The sequence below is a fragment of the Rhipicephalus microplus genome, chromosome 9 (genome assembly GCF_043290135.1).
Source record: "Rhipicephalus microplus isolate Deutch F79 chromosome 9, USDA_Rmic, whole genome shotgun sequence".
In the NCBI taxonomy this organism is placed as follows: Eukaryota; Metazoa; Arthropoda; class Arachnida; order Ixodida; family Ixodidae; genus Rhipicephalus; species Rhipicephalus microplus.
The window spans coordinates 48,851,824-48,871,577 of NC_134708.1; the positions used below are offsets into that span (position 1 = coordinate 48,851,824).

Consider the following 19,754-nt stretch of genomic DNA (forward strand, 5'->3'; position numbering starts at 1 on the left):
CGCTCTTGTTAGCTTCGTTATTGTAAGTCGTCTGAGCTAAGAACGCTGGATGCCAAGAATGTCCTCGAAGCTGATGCCATTTAAAGGCGCCGATTGCTTCGTAATTCGAGGGGTTATTGTTTTGCCGATAGTTCTGCTAACTAATCTTAAATCGGAAGCTTTGCCGGTATTAGGACTTCAAGCGGGGCCAGTTCCAAATGAGTGGGAACCAGCGTTTCCTTATCGTTCATTTTTCGTAGCTTAACAAATATGTTCCGCACCCGTACCCTTCACGAGTGCGAGACGCTACGACAAACTCGCAATTTCTGATTAACCTGCCCACCTTTTTTTTCCCCTTTTATTCCCTCTCTCTCTTTCGCTCTCTACTGACGCAGCTAAGCTAAAAACAAGATTTCCTCAAATGTTCCTTCGTGCGTCCTGGGCAAAAATCTACATTTTATTGCAAGCACGTCGAGTACACAGCTTATGCGAATAAAGGATAGCGTTGCTCGAGCCGCATCGACCTCCTTTGTTCCTGCACCGTACGGTGAAAAGCAGCAATGTTCTTAACACAGGGTAATTAGTGTTCTACAAGGCGCAGCACGCGTTTCACGCTGTGCAAAGGAAATATTTCTTGAGTAACCTTATCTGTATGACATAGAATGTTCCTGATTATAATCTCTCCAAATATTTCACGCTTTATAGAAAAGAAAACGATTTCAGTTTGTTTCCTTCTTTTTACAGCTGCTTTTTGGTGAACAGTGATTATTTTTGGATGTGCTTTGAAGTGCACACTTAATACCATCACGTTTTCATCGGAATCGGGCTAGTTGAACGAATAATCAAATTGCTTTATCGGGCATTTGAAGTTTGAAGTTTTGGGGTACAGAAAATTTATGTGCTAAAATTACACAATCTTTGAAGCAATGTGGCATTGAAACGGTGCAGCACGCCTCGGTGGAACAGTGGCTATAGAGTGCTCGGCTGCTGACTTGAAAGTCGCGGGTTCGATTCCGGCCGGGGTGGTCGCATTTAGATGGAGGCGAAGTGGTAGAGGCCCATGTACTTTGATATGTCAATGTACGTTAAAGAACACCAGATGGTCAAAGTTTTCGCAGCCCTCCACTACGGCATTTCTTATAACATTATCGTGGTTTTGGGACTTGAAAATCTAGATAATACTATTTAAACAGTGCATGCCTGCCTTTCCCCCTCCATGTCGGAGCATGTAAGCATATTTTTTTTTTTCAAGTGCCACGGTATGAATAAAAATGAAATATCAAAGCAGCGCCCAGTATTTCATATCTACTCGAAAAATTAAATCGACCTGAATATTTTTGTGGCCCGAACAATGATTGACGTTCTTGTTTCTTCTCTGAGCACTTCCGGCCCATCACTTCCGGTTCTCCAGTCGTTCAGAAAACGTGTTCGGGGCAATAAATCAATGTTATTGGCTGAAGTCAAGACCCATATTGTATATATATAATATCGGGACACAGCTCTACACAAGTTTAATTACGAGCTACGTCGTCGCGGCATATGGCTGAGCAGATTTAAACCAAACACTTCTTTATACGTAGCCTCCGAGATTCGCTTCTGCAGTGCGACTAAGCACAAAGTAAACACAAGGAACCCACCGAGGCACAGGAACGCCGACGTACGGATGACAGTGTCCATGGCGTTTACTACAATTATATCTAGAGGAGAATCTGGCGCATTTGGCGCTAAGTCTACGCGGGCTCCTTCAGCGGCGCTTGTACCCGCATGGGAATTATGGGCAGTACAGGCTTCGGATTTGCTTTGGGTGGGTTACGTTCTTGAGATCCGTAACGCTTGTCTGCTGAGTATAAAACAAAGTGATATGAAGTTTCGTATAGTTGAAAATTTCTTCATTCTTTTTTTACGTAAACTTTACTGCAAAAACTACCATAACCATGAGGTAAGCGAGACCTGGGCATATTTAACTACCAGGTTATGCATAACTCTTCCACAGCGTTCAATATTCCGTGGGATCTGCCTTTTTTTATGTTGCGATGTGAAATAATGGGCCCATGAGATAACGTATCCACCAACCCAACTGTTTTCATGTAGATGTACTACCGTAACACTGTTTGTTCAGTCGTGAAAGGTACAAAACACCAGGGCTGACAGCCCAACATGTCGGCATTGAAACGGCTGTATAATTAGTCCATTAGCCCGGAAGCGTGTCGTTTTCCTATGGAGGAAGAGGGCACGTAGCTGCGTGTTGCCGTAAGGCACCTCCCTTCACCGGGAGAGGGCACGCCATGTGCAGACGCGTTGTAACGCGTGCGTGTAGTTCGCGGTTATCATCCGTGAACCGACGCTTACTTCGCGTGCCTTTTCAACAGCTTTTTGTGAGATTTTTCCGTGCGCGAGAATTCGCGAAAACTGCGCAATAACTTTGCGTGAAGGGCGCATACAAGAAGCCCACAGATGCCGCGCGTTCGCATACTTCCTGAAATGCTGCAAAATAAATAGAAACGGGCGCAGAATGCCTAGCGTCAAGACGAAGAACTAGGGCGCTTAACACAAAGCTCTGCCAATTAGGAACCTTTAATAGGCGCAAGTGGAGCGTAAACTAATACGGGAGACTTCGCAGGATGTCGAAATTTTCGGCCATCGCAAGAGCGATCAGGCAGGAAGTAATCTCTCCACGGGTCACCGTGTTTCTGGGCTACCGTGTAATTAATTATTCATAAAAGCACTCGGTGACAACAGTCTCTTTTCTTGATAATTTTTAATAAACCTCGTAATAATGATGCCCTACTCCGTGTCTTGTACGTTCATTTATTGTTAAATTAAACTGAGAAACACCAATTTCAGAATAATAACACATTGATTGATTGATTGATTGATTGATTGATTGATTGATTGATTGATTGATTTGTGGGGTTTAACGTCCCAAAACCACCATTTGATTATGAGAGACGCCGTAGTGGAGGGCTCCGGAAATTTCGACCACCTGGGGTTCTTTAACGTGCACCCAAATCTGAGCACACGGGCTTCCAACATTTCCGCCTCTATCGGAAATGCAGCCGCCGCAGCCGGGAATCGAACCCGCGACCTGCGGGTCAGCAGCCGAGTACCTTAGCCACTAGGTCACACTGGTGGCGGGACGAGAATAATAACAGAGATACGTTTCAGTTTCTTTCAAGGAAGCTGAGACATACTTCTTTATTATATTGCAGTTTTGTTCCTTTTTTACTTATTATTCTGCCACTTTCAGACTTCCTCCAAAACCTCGCCTCCATAAGGTCAGTTGTTTCTGTTCAAGTGAAAAATTGAATGCCTTTATACTTGACGTGTGTGCAAATTTTTTTTTTTTTTTTTTACTCTTTACTGCGTTGCTATAATTCTTCCCATCTGGAGGTTATATTTCATGGACACCACTCACACACTATACCATTCAACTTATTTCTTTCTTTTGACTAATGAATGTGACTGCTTATCTGTACGCGAATCCATCTTGCACGAACTTCGGTCAACGACCACTCAAAGAAATGTGTCGCATAGATTCAATCAAATCCATCATCTTGCGCAGAGTTGTCTAGGCTGTCTCGCGCGCCCGTCCTCGACCCGTGTTACAGTATCGATCCACCCTTGTATTTCAATAACTAAGTAAATAATAATATTCTTTATTTTACATCAGTACAAAATTAATGATTGGAGGGGGGGGGGGGGTAACAGTTCGCTTGGTGATGCTCCTTACTTTGCAATGACTCACTGCCGCCGTTCACATTCCATTCGACTTTAGTTGGCGACTTGGACGTTTTTTATTGTATACAGTAAACAAAAAGCCTTGGAAGGTTTGTCATATCGTCCTCTGGCATGATAGATTTATTTATTTATTTATTTATTTATTTATTTATTTATTTATTTATTTATTTATTTATTTATTTATTGAGATAGATAGATAGATAGATAGATAGATAGATAGACAGACAGACAGACAGACAGACAGACAGACAGACAGACAGACAGACAGACAGACAGACAGACAGACAGACAGACAGATAGATAGATAGATAGATAGATAGATAGATAGATAGATAGATAGATAGATAGATAGATAGATAGATAGATAGATAGATAGATAGATAGATAGATAGATAGATAGATAGATAGATAGATAGATAGATAGATAGATAGATAGATAGATAGATAGATAGATAGATAGATAGATAGATAGATAGATAGATAGATAGATAGATAGATAGATAGATAGATAGATAGATAGATAGATAGATAGATAGATAGATAGATAGATAGATAGATAGATAGATAGATAGATAGATAGATAGATAGATTTTGCACATTGATGCAATTTCTATGCTCCAACAGATATAAACAATAGCACTAGATTGCCTTCTACATATTGCAGTATTACGCTTTGATATAAGCATAGTGATGATCAGAAGGAGGATTTTTTGCTAGAAAAATATGTTCATCAGTCATCTCATATATTATTTTGAATATTATTTCGAGATAGTATCTCGAAATAATCATTCTCAGCCTGTCTAGATTTCTTTTTATGACAATCCAATTTACTTTACAATTCAGCGAAATATTTTACAGGCTTCTATGCAGGCCTTCGGTGTTATGGGAAATGTTTGATGTGTTCTTGCAAGCTGCGCACTTTTATAAGAATGAGATACGAGAACACAGAGGCCAATTTCTGCGTTAATCTCCAGCTGTAATTGCTACTACTGTGGCAAATATCAATGAAACGAAGGTTTGCCTGACAGTCTGATAAACTTATCTACTCAAAATATAGCCTTGTTATATTTTCTGAATGTGAGTCCTCATATATTCTCTCAATATCTTCTGCGTAGTAAAAATTTTGTAGCTAACGCTCTGTAGCAATCTTGCCGAAAAGCAGCACCTCGTCAAGAATCCCGAAAAGTTTCTCTGATGTATTGAGAACCTCAATTTTTCTGCTTGAGTATCGCAAACAATCGCTTTCTGAAGAAAATATATTCGCCTGCTTAATGACGCTGATGAAGTAGGCACCGGACTATTTGAAGGGCCCCTCACACCCCGCGTTCAAAGTCGAAGGGGCGGTTTTCTCTCCTCATTCGCACACGTGATGCATCCTCCTCACCCCTTAGTTGTTGAATGCACGTTAACAATGCCAGGACTGTATGAGTGCTACAGCCTATCAGGATATCGCGCTTCTCGGTTTGTTATCGCCGCTCGCGCAGTTGTTAACACACCAAAGTGAAGTGTCATCGGCTGATCGTGCACGATATTCATGCGATAGATATATTGTTTAGGTTTAACGTCCCAAAAACACCATGTAATTGTGAGAGCTGCCGCAGTGGATCGCTACGGAAATTCCGACTACCTGGGATTCTTTAACGTGCGCCTAAATCTAGGTACACGGGCCTCGGCCGTGCTCGCCTCCGCCGAAAATGCGGCCGCCGCGGCCGGGATTCGATCCCGCGACCTGCCAATATTTATACGAGACAAGGAACAACGGATGTGCGGCTGCATGGCGAGGTAGTGCAAGAGACAAATCACGCTTGATATTCCGCGTTTGTTGACCAACCGAGAGCATGCACAATAAAGACGTCACGGGAACTACCTTCTGCGTCACAGAAGTGCGCCAGAACGATGAGAAACATAAGGAAAGAATATTGCGCTCGCTTTTTTTATTATTTATTTTCCTTCATTTTGAGCACCTGGTGAGTGTCCCTTTAAGTGAAGAACATGTATTCGCTTATTCCAAGTTCATTTCAGTTCGAGTTGCTCGGTCTTTATCGGAACCATGGAGCCCGGCCGAAGGCGCCCGGACCAGCGTACGCTGGCACAGGAGCCGACGCCGATTTCGCCGCAACGGGAACACGGACAGGTCTGGCCTTGAAGACCACGTCAGCGCCGGAGCCAGCTGCGGTTCCCGGCTCGTTGGTGTCGACGGTGGCGCGGAAGCCGTTCGCGTCAGCCACGTACGACACGCGGCGGAAGATGCCACTCGCGTCGCGGTAGCCGTACGTTCCGGTCTTCACGTTGTTGGCCTCGCTCCGTTCCTTGTGGTAGGACTGCGTGCCGAACTCGTCCACGTTGTCGTAGCCAAAGCTGTACGGCTGCGGCGGCTGTGAGTGGATAAGCGTCCGTGTCAGTGTGCACACGTCACAAATCAACATTCTGTAGCAGTGTGCTCCTTTCGATGTCAGGGATTAAAGATCTGTTATGCTAGAGATCTGTGTATTTAGATGTAGGAGCGTGTTAAAGAGCCCCAAGGGGTGGAAACTCCGGAGCTCCTCAACATATGGAGTTCTTCGTAATCATATCGTAGTTTTTAGGACGTAAGACCCTATACAATTATTAAAATGAACACATCTGAATCCCTCACGGTAAACGCTTGCTTTTACAACACTGGCGTGATTAACTGAGGATAAGGTTAAAAAATGCGCATTCACTTACTTTTCACTTCATCGTAACAACATAAGCTAATGCGTGAACCTACGTTTGCTCAACCGTTAAAGCGGCACCCCCCCCCCCCTCCCTCTTAGTGTCGAAGAAGCCACCTTGTACGACCTGTGTGTTTCGTATATTTTAGCATGGACGCCCAAGGGCCCGAACACTAAAAGAGACATGCGCTCACCGCATGCAAGAACCGCTCAACCATAAAACTCGTTGTCCTGGCGTGCGAAAAAGGCGCAGTTAATGTCGTGCACTCGTTCCCCGTTTAACCGTATTTATCGTACGCGGTTTGACGGTATACCGGCATGGAGTTCAACGTCAAGGTTGAAACTCACTGTTAATTTTGCTTTAACTTTGCTGTTGGTGTGAATTCGAATTCACGTTTTCGCGGAACAGAAAGAAACAACTGCAGCGTCGACTCTCTGTAAATGTTAGCTTTACTATTTCTCTCTTGAAACAAAAAATCAGTGAAGGCCTTACTGAAATTTTTGCATAATATTGGCCTGTTGTATAGGCTACAGCACCCCAGCTCACTTTTTTTTCACGTGTTCATTTCGTTCTTCGCTTTCTTTCCCATTTTTATTCCCCATTCCCCCTTTCCTTAGTGCAGGGTAGCAAACCGGATGCTCTGATTTCTGGTTAACCTCCCTGCCTTTCCCTCATTTTATTCTCTCTCTCGATAAGGACAGTCCCGATATTACGTGGGATAATGCGCGTATTCCTAAATGGTGAATTACGACCGCATGCTGACATGACGAATAGGTTGACATTATAAACAACAGAACATGCTGCGAGCACTATGTTTAAAGAAGCCTACATTTCAATCGCGAAGACTTAAATCATTTCCAGTTTTAAGAACAAGTAACATTTCAGATAATTAAGCGAAAATATTACGCTGAGAAAGCTTCCGTAGCTTACGACAGGAGCGCAATCACCTCGCGGCAGGCTTAGTGTTGCTTTTTTGCAAAATTACACTAAGGTAATGCTATGCAAGCACGACAGTGGCGTGTTTTTAAAAAATAAAACGCGTGATCCTGCAGCAAGCGAGAAATCCGGTGCTATAGAGCACACGCACGTAGACTGGATCGACGGAAGAGAAGCCTGGCGTGGCGGCTGCCGCTACGACAGGTCCATGAAAACCGCCGTAAAAGCGGCCCTGTGGCCCAAATGGTCCCTCAGCTAGGACCATTGGGATAAGGGTGGCGGCAAGAATCTGCAAGAGCGTCAAAAAGGATGAGTTATCATGTAAGACGTCACCGCCTCTTTTCAAAGAAAGTGTTTGCAGAAAAACTGCGTTTGAGATTCCCTCTATTGAAGTACACAGAAGTATTTCCGTTTACAGTGAGTCTATGCCTCGATGCGACTGGGCGGCCAAGCATTGAAACTGCATGCACGAACTTACGAGCGTGATGCCACAGCTAGTCAACAAACGAGGCGCCTAAAATGCGAAGTATAATAGACGTCGTCCTGATCCCTTTAAACGACTGCTCTTTCGTGTTTTTTGTATATTGGTTAAAACTTGTGTGGTGAAAGCGTGGTGAAAACTTCTCACTAAGCTTTGCTTTAAGGCCAAACTCCAAGCATTCACACCGCTCTTAAAAAGCAGAAAACAAAGTTAATTCTGCATATAGTGTTTTTTTTTTTTTTACACGACGAGAAAAACCTATACATTAATATACTTGTATACACATCTCAACAACCGCAAAGCAACAATCAAAGAATAAAGAAATGCGTAAACAGGATGTGTGCTATATTTTTGTTTTGTGTGGAAGTCACCAGCCTGGAAGTGCGCAAAGTTGGAATTGAAACACATTATAGAGTAGACATCATTCCTCAAAAGAGATACATAAAGAAGGGGCGTGTATTTTAACTTGATAGAGTACGCTTACACACGGAGCATCTTGCTGTGGGAGGTTTGTACGCCGCTCAAAACTATCTGCCAGTTTTCGAGAATGGAATATACATACCTTGGCAAACATCGTTGTTTGGCTATACGTGTGTGGTTCAAATACCTTCTATGTCTTTCTATCTTGTACTTTTGTGGACACAAGCAGACTGCAAGGTGTTGTGACTGCTCAGAGGACGCGCTCACCGCTTTATACTGTCTCTAACGCCACCTCTTCCAACGTAATTTGTTCTTTTTTTTTGCTCTCGCTCTCATTCCTCGAGAACTAGGAAGGCGCCGTAAAAATTTTGCTCTTGAAAGTCGGCATTTTGCTCGCCAAAGGCCGTCGTCGTGTCGTTAACTACGATTTCCGACACACCGTGACGCGCCCGGCACGACTAACTTATTTTGCTACGTTTACGCCACTGCGCGGAAGTACTTTGCGCGAATCTCGCAATTTCATTCTACTTTTGCATGCACGGCTTTCTGCATTGTATTCTTTTCTAACGCATAAAGGTGTAGCTAACAAAAATGGCGATGGTGAAAGTTGGGATGTTTGAGTTGAAGCAACTTCAAAGCTTTTATCAAAAACTCACAGAGTCTCTTACGCAGTCACCTCAGAAGACTCAAAGCTGGCACACGTCACCTTTTTCTTCTCAGTTGATGCCTTCACCCTGTCCCACCACGTCTCAAAAACTTTCTGCGCCTCGGGTCGTTTTGCAATGCTTCCATGATCGGCTGGCATGGACTAAAGTACGATGTTAACTCATGACGTCATTACGCCGCGTGACGTCACAGATACGTCGTGATCGGTCAAATTGACAGAATAACAGCTTTTGCGTCATTCTATTCCTATCTCTGCCCAGAAGCTTAAATCAGGAAGCATATCAAAAGCATCTCCTATAAGGAGAGGAGGTTTAGGTGATATATCTCTGAACCTTTGGAGAGCAGAGGCTGATAATCTTGAATATTTTTTCTTAAGCGGTATTGTATTTCGTGAACACGCATTAGACCTACCGCGCATGCTTGTTTCCTCTGTGTATGTTAGCTGTCAAATCCTCAAATAAATGTAGATGAAAGTTATCGTCCGTCCCGTGTCCCTCATTCTTATGAATGTGTTTCATGTTCTCATGTTCCCAAAAAGCTAGCACCATCTCGTCGAATTTAAAGTTTTTTTGTTTAAAAAACCTCTAAACAGAGCATCAGATATGCGGTGATTCAAACATGTTGCCTGTACATCAAGAACTACTTGCACATTCAGAAACGCAAAGAAGCAAAGAAGGATAGCACTTGTGCCTTGTCTCCTGTCTTCTTCTGTCTCTGTTTCTTATTCATAAGATCGTGCTTGACTGAAGAATTCTTTAAGAAAACTGAGACATGTCTCTCGAGCCTTCGCGTACATAGGTTACTCTAGATAAGTTTGAGAAGAAACGGCTCCTAGCACGTCACAGTGTTACCGAAGGACGCACCGAGTTGAGGGCGATGCATCTACCAGCTGATGCGAATTGACACGACTTAGTCAAGAAGACCGAGGTAATGGTATCATCCAAGCAAATTCTTGAAAAACCTGAATTTTTATCATTTTTTCTCGGTAAAACACCCCCTACACTCGAATTTCGGAGGAGAGGGGTCTCTAGCGAAACCCCCTCCTCTCATGGCAACGGGCCAGGTCTGTCTAAGGCGCATAATTGCTTTTAATTTGAGCATGCTACCAATTCCACCGAATATAGCCATATTCTAAAACTTCACTGGCACAAGCTACTTTCAACTTCATTAATTGCATTGTATTATTCCGCAATTTACACTAATCGAGCAGCATTGTACGCTTAACAATATGCACTGGGTCGTTGAGTTCTCACTAGAGGCGGGATATCGCTATCGCATGCATCAAACTCCTAAGAACGAAACCCCACATTAAACCCCACATATTAATCAAACTCACGGGCCCCTCATTCTTATTACTATTGAACATGGCATACAGAGCACACAATGACACTCAACCACATCTGCCTGCCCGGCGCCGCTTCAGATCGCGGTACTGACCACAACCCCCGAAAAAGGTTACTGCTTACGCCCCTCGCGTGACATCTATGCCAAGGTCTTGGTGCTATTGCGCTTGTTTCGTTTACTTGATGTATGTCAATACTGTTACTGCGAGACATTTTGGTACGACGAACATCAATGACTGCGGGTAACACAGAAGTAATAATATGTATGCCATGTGCGGCATATATATTGGCTTGCAGGAACCGCAACAATGCCTTCAGAGCAGCTCTTGATGCCGAGTGGGTTGGCACGGACCCGATTTTTATTCGTCCTCGTCCGGGGCTCTCGCACCACGACAAAATTTTTGCTAATAAGAGGTGTGTCTTTCTCGTAAATCTGTACGGTTTTTCTTATGCCTTCCTGCGACCAACGGGTTGTTGTCTATTTTCCCTTTCTTAACTCTTCCACCACCTTGCGGGTTCCCGCAGATCTTATTTGAATTACCTGTGTGCGTACGCTTCAAGTCGTTGATGAATTCGCCCTCGCAACTGGCAGTAGCTAGTTTCCTGGTTAGCTCAATTGGTAGAGCAACCAACCCGAAAAGCATCGTTCCCAGGTTCCTACCCCGGAACACATAGAGTTTCCTACATATACACTAGAGAGAACTCTGGCGCTAGTGTCTTTGAGAGCTGGAAGGTATGGCGCTTAAGCGAGCATTGGAATGATAGGTACTGCACGGATTTGTCTAGTCTTCGCACTTCTGGATTCGTATGTGTTCGTGTGGTTTGGAGTTGTTTTCTCACAAAACAAAAATCAGGAAAAGTTCAGTGGTTGCGCTTCACCATATTATTTAGGCTTGTTGTTTCAAATCGGTCACGAACTTCAAAATGGTCGTTATTTCCTTCGAAACAAAAGCGAAACACAGCCATAAACGAAGCCACGAGGGCGTTTCGCCAACCACAAGCACGAATACTAGCCAAATCCGTGTACTACTCATCATTCTCATGGTCGCTGAACAATCGCGGTTACAGAGTCCCCTCTAGTTAATCTTGGAAACTCTATGCTGGAAAATGACGAATTTTTCGACAGGTAAAATGCTTTTTTTAAAAGAAATCTGTAAATATTTTCTTGTGGCTTCACGTTGCAAACGGTTGGCTGTTCTATCTTAACCCTTCCACCACCTTGAGAAATTCCGCAAAACTTATTTAAGATACCATTTGTAAAGTTATATTGCTTCCTTTCTTCTTGAATGACTTCCGTTGATATTGCATATTTGAAGGTAGGAATTTCAAAAGCACCAAGTAGAGTGCTGATTACAAAAGGGAGTGGTGTTAAAGGGCACTGATGCAATGTGATAACTGGCGCATGAGTCGACTCACTCAGACTCAGATAGAGCTGTGAGTCTGAGTGAGACCAAGCGATTGATATTCTTGTGAGTGATTCTCAGTCAGTACGATTAAGGAAAATTGTGGGTGGATATGAGTCCGTGTGAGTGCCAAAGGCGAAATATATGGGTGGGTACGGGTGATCATAGTTCCCTAAAAAGATTTAGGATGTGTGCCTCGCTCCGAATATTCTGTGCATGAAATACCAATAGAAATTGGACGGTTGTTCGACGACTTGGAAAAGAAAAAATTTGCTACCAACAGGGTGTAGGAATACGTTGTACGTTCTCCCTTTTGTCGACAGATAATGAAAGTTACGTTCATTCAAGTATGTTTAGTTGGATCATCAAAAAAAATGAAAATATGGATACTTTCTTGTTAATCGAATGTTATCGATGTTTGTTTGATCACGAAGCAGGTAGAGTAAAAATACGATGTAGCTCCGTTTGTAGTGACAGTTTGAAAGTTAATCGTATGCAGAATCTTGTTTGGGGCAGTTTAAATGTAGAGCAAGGGCACGGCATCGCATCTCAAAATGCCGAGCTGATGTGGACGGATGAAGTTTCTTCGAGCTGCATGGTGTATGAGACTCACATGTATATACACGTGATGTTTCTGAATACCTAAAAACTTGAACCGGTTGTTTCCACAAAAACATATAGAGAATAAGGGGTGATTTCAGGGTGAGTAAACTTTTGAGTTCGGCGAACTTCAGTTAAACGCTCCAATCAGAAAAAAAACGAAGGCAGTGTATCTAAGACTCACTCGCCGACCTTATAAGCAAACGATTAGAGGTTAATCAGACAAATATTGAATTGCAGCCTGCAGTTGTTGATCTACACACGTTGTTTGTACGTGCACGTCTTAACTGCGCATGCACCGCCTCGTGTATTGAATCTGTGCCCGTAGCCTTATGTCTTGCCGATAAATGTAGGCATCCGTAAAACTTGTTTGGTTGTCATGGCAGTAGCGAAAGCACATCGTTGTTCTTGTGCACTGATTTATTCTTTGGTCAGGCTGCCAAAGCTGATCTCGGAGGCCACGCCGAAATAATCGAGCGGTTGAGATCAGCTCCGTTAGGAGCCGCACCGATGCAAGCTGGTCACAAGAAAGGCGTCTGCCCTCTTAATGAACACATTCAATTATTTGTCATTATTATGTCAGTTGAATTGTCACGAAGTAACCTAATCGTCTAAAATCACACTTATCTAACAAAACTGCTGATTTACGACATAACCATCACTTTCATACCAGCTTTTTTTTTTAAGAATTTTCTGCATACTCCGAAAACCACAAATAACTTATCGGCCACAAGTGCTTCGGTGCTAAACAAGATGGTCTCTAGTTGCTGCCGTCCCGAATAAGTAGCTAATTCATGCACTAATTCATTCTCTTTGTCACATTGCAATATAGGAAAAGGGAAAATATTCAATAAGTCTAAAACGCCCTTAGTTCTACTGCCTTTCAGTGTACGTTGTCCTTGTGCCCCCCTCCATTCCTGCTTCAAGGGCTTGAACAACATGAGTATAATTCTATGACTGGTTAAACCAGAGCCCTTCCTCAGCCCAGAAGGCTTTCAAAGCTTCGCTACGCTTTTTGCGGGGAACTGGTTTCAGAGGCAGAATTTATTGTTTTATTGTCTTTGATTTTGCCTTTCCTATTTTGCTACCTTTTGTATTTTCTCTCCCTATCTCTCTCTTTGGGACACTTCATTTCCATCATATTTTATTCCCCTCACCCCTTTCCCCAGCAAAGAGTAGCCAGCCGGTCTAAGAACTGGCTAGCCTCCCCGTCCTTCCGCTTAATCTTTTCTCCTCCTCCATCTGGTGTCACTATGCGCACGTCGAAAAAGAAAAATGAAAGAAAGATTCACGCGCACAGGATCCGGTGCTAATATGGGTTCATAGGCCACATTCGCTAAATAATAAAGAATAGCAGAAAAGCAATGTGTTAGTTTCCCAAGGATCATTTGGATAAAACTTTTAATTGTAGCGGTGTTTCCTGTTCAAGCGTCTGAAGCCATTGCGTTCACAACTTCACTTCGAGTAATCGATTTGGAGATAAGAAGCGAGGAAGGACGTCCTACCTGCGAGGCTTACGATGGTGCCCCATATTCGCTTTAGCGGTGTTTCTCATGATTATTATTAACTATTATGGCACATACCCACCACCGGGGATCGGCCTAGAATAAGGTGGTGTAGAAAAATTTTTGGGAGACCTTGCGCAAATGGTGCAAGGTCTAAATATAAATCGAAAATAAGAACGTCAGAAGCGATCTGATGGTCCTTCCCTGCGTCCTACCTACCTACCTACTTACCTCCATCCGTCCGTCCGCCCGTCCGTGCGTCTGTCTGTGCTCTATGACCTTCGCCTTCTTATCGACGAAAATTAGCACGGTTTAACGTACCAAAAGCGCGACATCATTATAAAAGATGCCGTACTCGAGCACACAATTGTGACTTTGTCGGTCCATTTGTCGGAACTCCAGATGCATATCATCCCCTGCGTTGGATTTTTTATCACACGAAAATACACGAACTATGACTTTCCAGGTATTGCGAAGCGCAAAGTGACCCAACACTTTATATACAGCGTCATCGCTGATAACCTGCCACATCACCACATAGCCCCCTCTGTTGGGCAAATGTGAACTGATTATGGTGGCTGTGAAACACCTTGGATGAGTTGGAGGAGTCGAGTGAGAACGTCGCGGTAATTTATCTAGTGGCTCGTCGAAGAAAGAAATTCGCGTGAGGACGTTCGCATGAATACCTTTTGATGCTTTGTATACGCGGAAGGGTCGAAATGGTGTTGCATTCCGGTACACCTAATTATGTCTTGGTATGTCCGTATGTGAACGGATCTCTCCTACAGCACAAAGTGCGTAGAAGAGGAGGAGGAGGAGGAGGAGGAGGAGGAGGAAGAAGAAGAAGGAAAACGCTATTTTCGTACTGTAGAACGCGGCTGAGTCATGCACCCGGCTCAGTTCCACGTAGGGACCGGCAAGAGCTGTGAGATTCTTGATTTGATGAACAAAAAAAAAAATGACACGTTGGGGCCTCCATAAAGATTGAAAAAGACGTTATGCGTTCGGCATTTCGCAGGTGGTAGCTCCATTGCCAAGTGCATACATCAACATGTAGGTTTTTCCGAGCTTCCGTACTTATTTTTCCGAACTTATTCTTTCGATCTTCGGGAACTTTGCCAAAGAAACTTTTCGGTCTACGTTATGGATTGGAAGGAGCAAGCGACATGCACATACTTCGCTTGCTTGTAATTTATACGCACATTCTGCTCTCCTTTTTCTCAATGTTCAAAAGATACGTATTATTTTCTTGTTGTTCTCCGTGCAACACCATCTGATGCTTGCAAAGAACGTGCGACCAATTTAATACCTTCCGCAGGGTTTTCGTTCAAAGCTTTAAAATCGATCTTTCGCTCTTATAGTATTTTATGCATAGGAGTACAATAGGACAGGGATAGTTCGTTCTCGACGTGCCGGAGAAAAAAATGGCAGCATATCCACGGAGTGAATGATGGAGAGTGGGGCGAAGCATTCGTCCGTCCATTCGTTCTTGCTTCCGTCCGTCCATGCGTCCATCCGCCGGTCCGCGCGTGCTTCTGTTCGTGCGTCCGTCACTGCGTTCGTCCATGCATCCGCCCCTGCGTCCGTTCATGCGTCCATCCGTGCATCTGTCTTTGTGTCCGTTCTTCCATCTATTCAACACTCCAAGTACCACCATCTCGCATCTTTTCATCATGTATTTCCCATATAGAAGCACAGCCATCCAGCAGACAATCCAAGGGCTAAACGAGAGGTGCCACATCCACACTTTATTACGGCTTGCGCTTCGGGTCTACTTTCCACCTTTAACCACCTCGAGTTCATGGTATATACTAGTTCATTGTATTCATGGCACTGCGGCTCAACGCTTCCTAAACCTTTCTAAAGCTAAGGAGGTTACACCCAGCGAGTATAACGTACAGCCCTTTCCTGTCAGATAGTGCTCAATGTACGTGCCAATGGCTGCTAATAGAGACAGCAGCGTGTGCGTTCACTAAAAGCCGAATTCTCCTGTCTCTCATTCCCCATTAGCAGCCATTAACATGTACATTGAGCACTATTTTTTATTCTTTAACAACGCACAGAAAAAGTCTCTCACCGGCACCACCCGGCAGGTCAAAATGTTATACTTGTTACACCCTACAACGGCTACGAGGGACGAACAAGTGCCGTTATAAAGAGCTTCGCCCTTAAAAACACCGGAAACATGAAGGCAAAAGTGTAAGTTGTATCGTACATTCGCACTGCTTTGTCGTAAGGTAACGAACGTCTCGTTTGTTCAAGCGCGCTTGGTTGTGTCATCCAAAAAATTGGAAACCAGGATCCTGTCTCTCTTATGAAACGTCGCCATTGTTCCTTCATTCATTTAAGTTGGAAAGTACGCATGAGATGAGCCCTGCTTAGTTATCTGTATACAAAATCCTGTATCAGGGCTTTGAAATGTTAACCAAAGAAACTGTGTCACTTATCGAAATGGCGAGTTGGTACTGTCGTGCGCCGTTTCTTCTAGCAGTTGTGCTGATGCCCTATAACCTTCATTTATTTCGTGTATGCAGGCAATTAATCCTTACGCTACACAAGGATTTGAACTGTGTATTTGCATGAAAAAAAAGAAAGGCATGGCCCATGTGTGCGTCTCCAGCTGCCTCATCGCAACTTGGTTCAGCGTCGATTTCAGAATCACTGCTCTGAAGGGTATCGAGCCGAAAATGATTAGGCACGCCACGTTTCAGGGCGATTCCATATTCCTCAGTGTTTTCATCGTGGCTTGCAGACGCTGGTGACGGAGGCGACGACAATGGAGACAGCGAAGACAGGCACGTGTGCGACGAGCAGACGAAATGTCAACTGAAACTCACGTCACCATATACGGTGGACGCCTGATGAGACGGGGCGGAACGGCAAGAGTTGATTAATTGTCAGCACTTTCAGCGCCGAAAATTGGCGGGCTTTGCACCCGTTTTAAATTGGGTTCGATACTGGTTATACTATCACACATACTTATTCGTTCCTCTGTCACATTATCAGTACCGAACCGTTACTAAGGGATTGCTAACTACGCGTTGGTGAAAGAAATGCTACATGCGTCAAGTTAATGTCACTGCTTTTTTAACCTCTTGTTTTATCAGGCTGCTGAAGTCAATCTCGGAGGCCACGCCGAAATAAGCTAGTGGCTGAGATATTCTCCACCAGGTGCCGCACAGACTCTAGCTGGTCACAAAAAGAAAAGCGTCGGCGCTCTCAATCAACACATTCAATTAATTGTCATTATTATGTAAGTTAATTTCATCCGCAAGTAACCTTACCGCCCTATATACTACGTATCTTATGAAACTTTTTAATTACGATAATACCACCAATTTCACAGCAGTTTTATCTTTTAATAGAATTTTCTGCATATTCAGAAAACCACAAGTACACTCGTCAGCCAAAAATGCTTCAGGGCGCAACGGTATGGTCTCTACGAATAAGCAGCTCTTTGATGCACTCATTGATTCTCTTTCTCCCATAACATAAGAAAAGAGAAAAAAATCACAGATCCCACGTACAGTGGGAATCAATATTATGCGAAGCACGAATGAAGAAGATTGATAGGTCACTCTAAAAGCAGAACAACGTAATGAGGCGGACGTAAAATATGCCGTACATGGCTTTCTTGTCATGATTATCATGTTTGGATGTGTCATTTACCTTCCTCGTCTATTCACGGCACGTTATACCAAATTAGGTATATGTGGAGCTAGGGAAACGGCCGCAGGCACACTATGAACGAACGAAATAGTCATGTCTTAGAGGACACGCATGTCCTGATTAACATGTTTGGACGAGCAATTTACCTTTGCCATCCTTTCGCGTCACGCGATGCCCAATTCGGTATAAATGAGGCTAGTGAAACAGCCGCAAGCGCACCATGAGCATGGTATGTTCTCATGTTCTTACATGACATGTACGCCACGACTATCATGTTTGCACCAGTCATATACCTTCGTCATCCATTGACGTGGCGTAATACCAAATGTTTTTATAAATGAAGCTAGCGAGATGATCGCGAGCGCGCTAAGAGCATTGAATGTAGCCATGTTGTTACATGACACGCACGTCATCATTATCAGGTTTGGACGCTTCATTTACCTTTGGCGTCCGTTCGCGTCACGTAATACCAAATTTCGAATATTTGAAGCTAGCAAAACGGCGACGAAGGCATCATGAGCGTGGAAGGTAGTCATTTTGTTACATGATACTCATCTTATGATTATCATGTTCGCAACGGTCACATAGCTTCGTCATTCATTCGTACCACGTAATACCTAATTTGGTATATGTTAAGCTAGTGGAATGACCGCGAGGGCACTATTTGCGTGGCGTGTAGTCAAGACTCATGACTTACATGACATGCATATCATGATTTCCACGTTGGTGTCTGTCACTTGGTTTCGCCATGCAGTCATGTCGGACCATGCCAGTTTTGTGTTTAGAAAAAGTTTATTCTCTCATGGGACGCACCAAAGCTAAGGCACAAGCGTCTGTATAACAGGCACAATAACAAACAAAAGACAAAGCACAACATACATTACACATTTAAACAAGTGTCCAAGTCCGTAGGATGTCCATCGTTCATAGTACTAATAACTATACATACACTACATAAATGCACTAATCACAATATGGACAATGTACATGATGATATATGTGCAGAATTTACAAGACTTGGTGAAGATGTTAGAAAATATGTACAACAGGTATCAATATTCATAAAAGTTACATAACTTACAGCGTTAGAATGAAGTGCATATTGACGCGTGTGTACTGGTGGACCAAAACGACAATAAGGGGATTTGGCGGACACCAGGTAGTGGAGCTCTGGCTGATTGAAGACAAAGAAGGCGATCTTGCTGTTCGGCTGCTGAGAGTCGCTGTGTCAACGTTCATCTGCTTTTGGTTCGCGCTGCACCGCGACACTGGTGGAGGTGCTGGGACGCAACCCTACCTAATGCTCCATACTCCCACTGGGAGCCGTTCATCTAGCTCGGACGCATTGTCACCCATTGCAACTCCCGTGCACCGGTTCAGTCGGCGGCTGATAGGCCTCGCTCCAGAGTTCACGCCTTCTACTGAACCTCGCAAGTGCCGATTACCTCTCCAAAGGGCCAACGCCAGTCCGCAACCAGCGCCCCAAGGCCCCCTGCCAACACAGCCTTCACAGGTAACCATCTTTCAACCGCTGGTTCCCTATCACTTTAGTGGCGGCGCCCATGAGGACGTGGACGACTGGCTTGAGCACTACGAGCGTGTCGCCAAGATTAATCTGTGGCCTGAACAAGAAAAGCTCTCGCGCGCCTATTTCTACCTTGACGGCGGTGCGAAAATTTGGTATGAGAACAGAGAAGCCAGTCTGTTAACTTGGGGCGACTTCCGACAACAGCTTGTCGATACGTTCACCAATGTCGATCGACGCGACCGTGCGCAGCAGCTGTTGGAGCTACGGGTTCAAAAACCCAACGAAAGCGTTACTATGTTTGCTGAAGATATGACTCGTCTTTTTCGTCGAGCTGACCCGAACATGAGCGAAGATAGGAAGTTGAGCTACCTCATGCGCGGCGTTAAGGAGCAACTTTTCGCCGGGCTACTGCGCCACCCTCCAAGTACCGTAGCTGACTTCATCAAGGAGGCTACGGCTATCGAACGGGCGCTCCATCAACGATGCAGGCAGTATCAACGAATGTCTAGCAGCGCCCCAATCAATGCTGCCGCCATACCTGAGGATCAAAGCTCCCTGCGAGACCTCATTAGGGAGATAGTTCGCGAAGAACTTCAAAAGTTCCGGAATCCAGTTGCTCAAACCCCCGTTGCGTCCGTCGCTGAACTGGTACGCGACGAAATCCGCCACGCCTTTTCTACCGCTGGTCCTGGTGACGAGCACCGTCCCATGAGCTATGCCGATGCTCTGCGACGTTCACCATCTGGTACATCGCCGCCATATCACCCAGTGCCGACGGCCCCTTGGTCACCG

The 19,754-nt window shown here is 44.3% G+C and overlaps 2 protein-coding genes across 3 annotated transcripts in view; one reads left to right on the forward strand and one right to left on the reverse strand.

The window, feature by feature from the left end:
- LOC119165005 (corticotropin-releasing factor receptor 1-like) overlaps positions 1-19,754 on the forward strand; it is a 329,918-nt gene that overhangs the window by 25,626 nt on the left and 284,538 nt on the right. The window lies entirely within an intron of this gene.
- Positions 5,715-7,632, reverse strand: LOC119165007 (cuticle protein 10.9). Its single transcript, XM_037417203.2, has 2 exons — positions 7,499-7,632; positions 5,715-6,092 (listed from the first exon to the last, which is right to left on the reverse strand). The coding sequence occupies exons 1-2, from the start codon at positions 7,610-7,612 to the stop codon at positions 5,757-5,759; spliced, it is 450 nt and encodes a 149-aa protein (XP_037273100.2). The 5' UTR covers positions 7,613-7,632; the 3' UTR covers positions 5,715-5,756.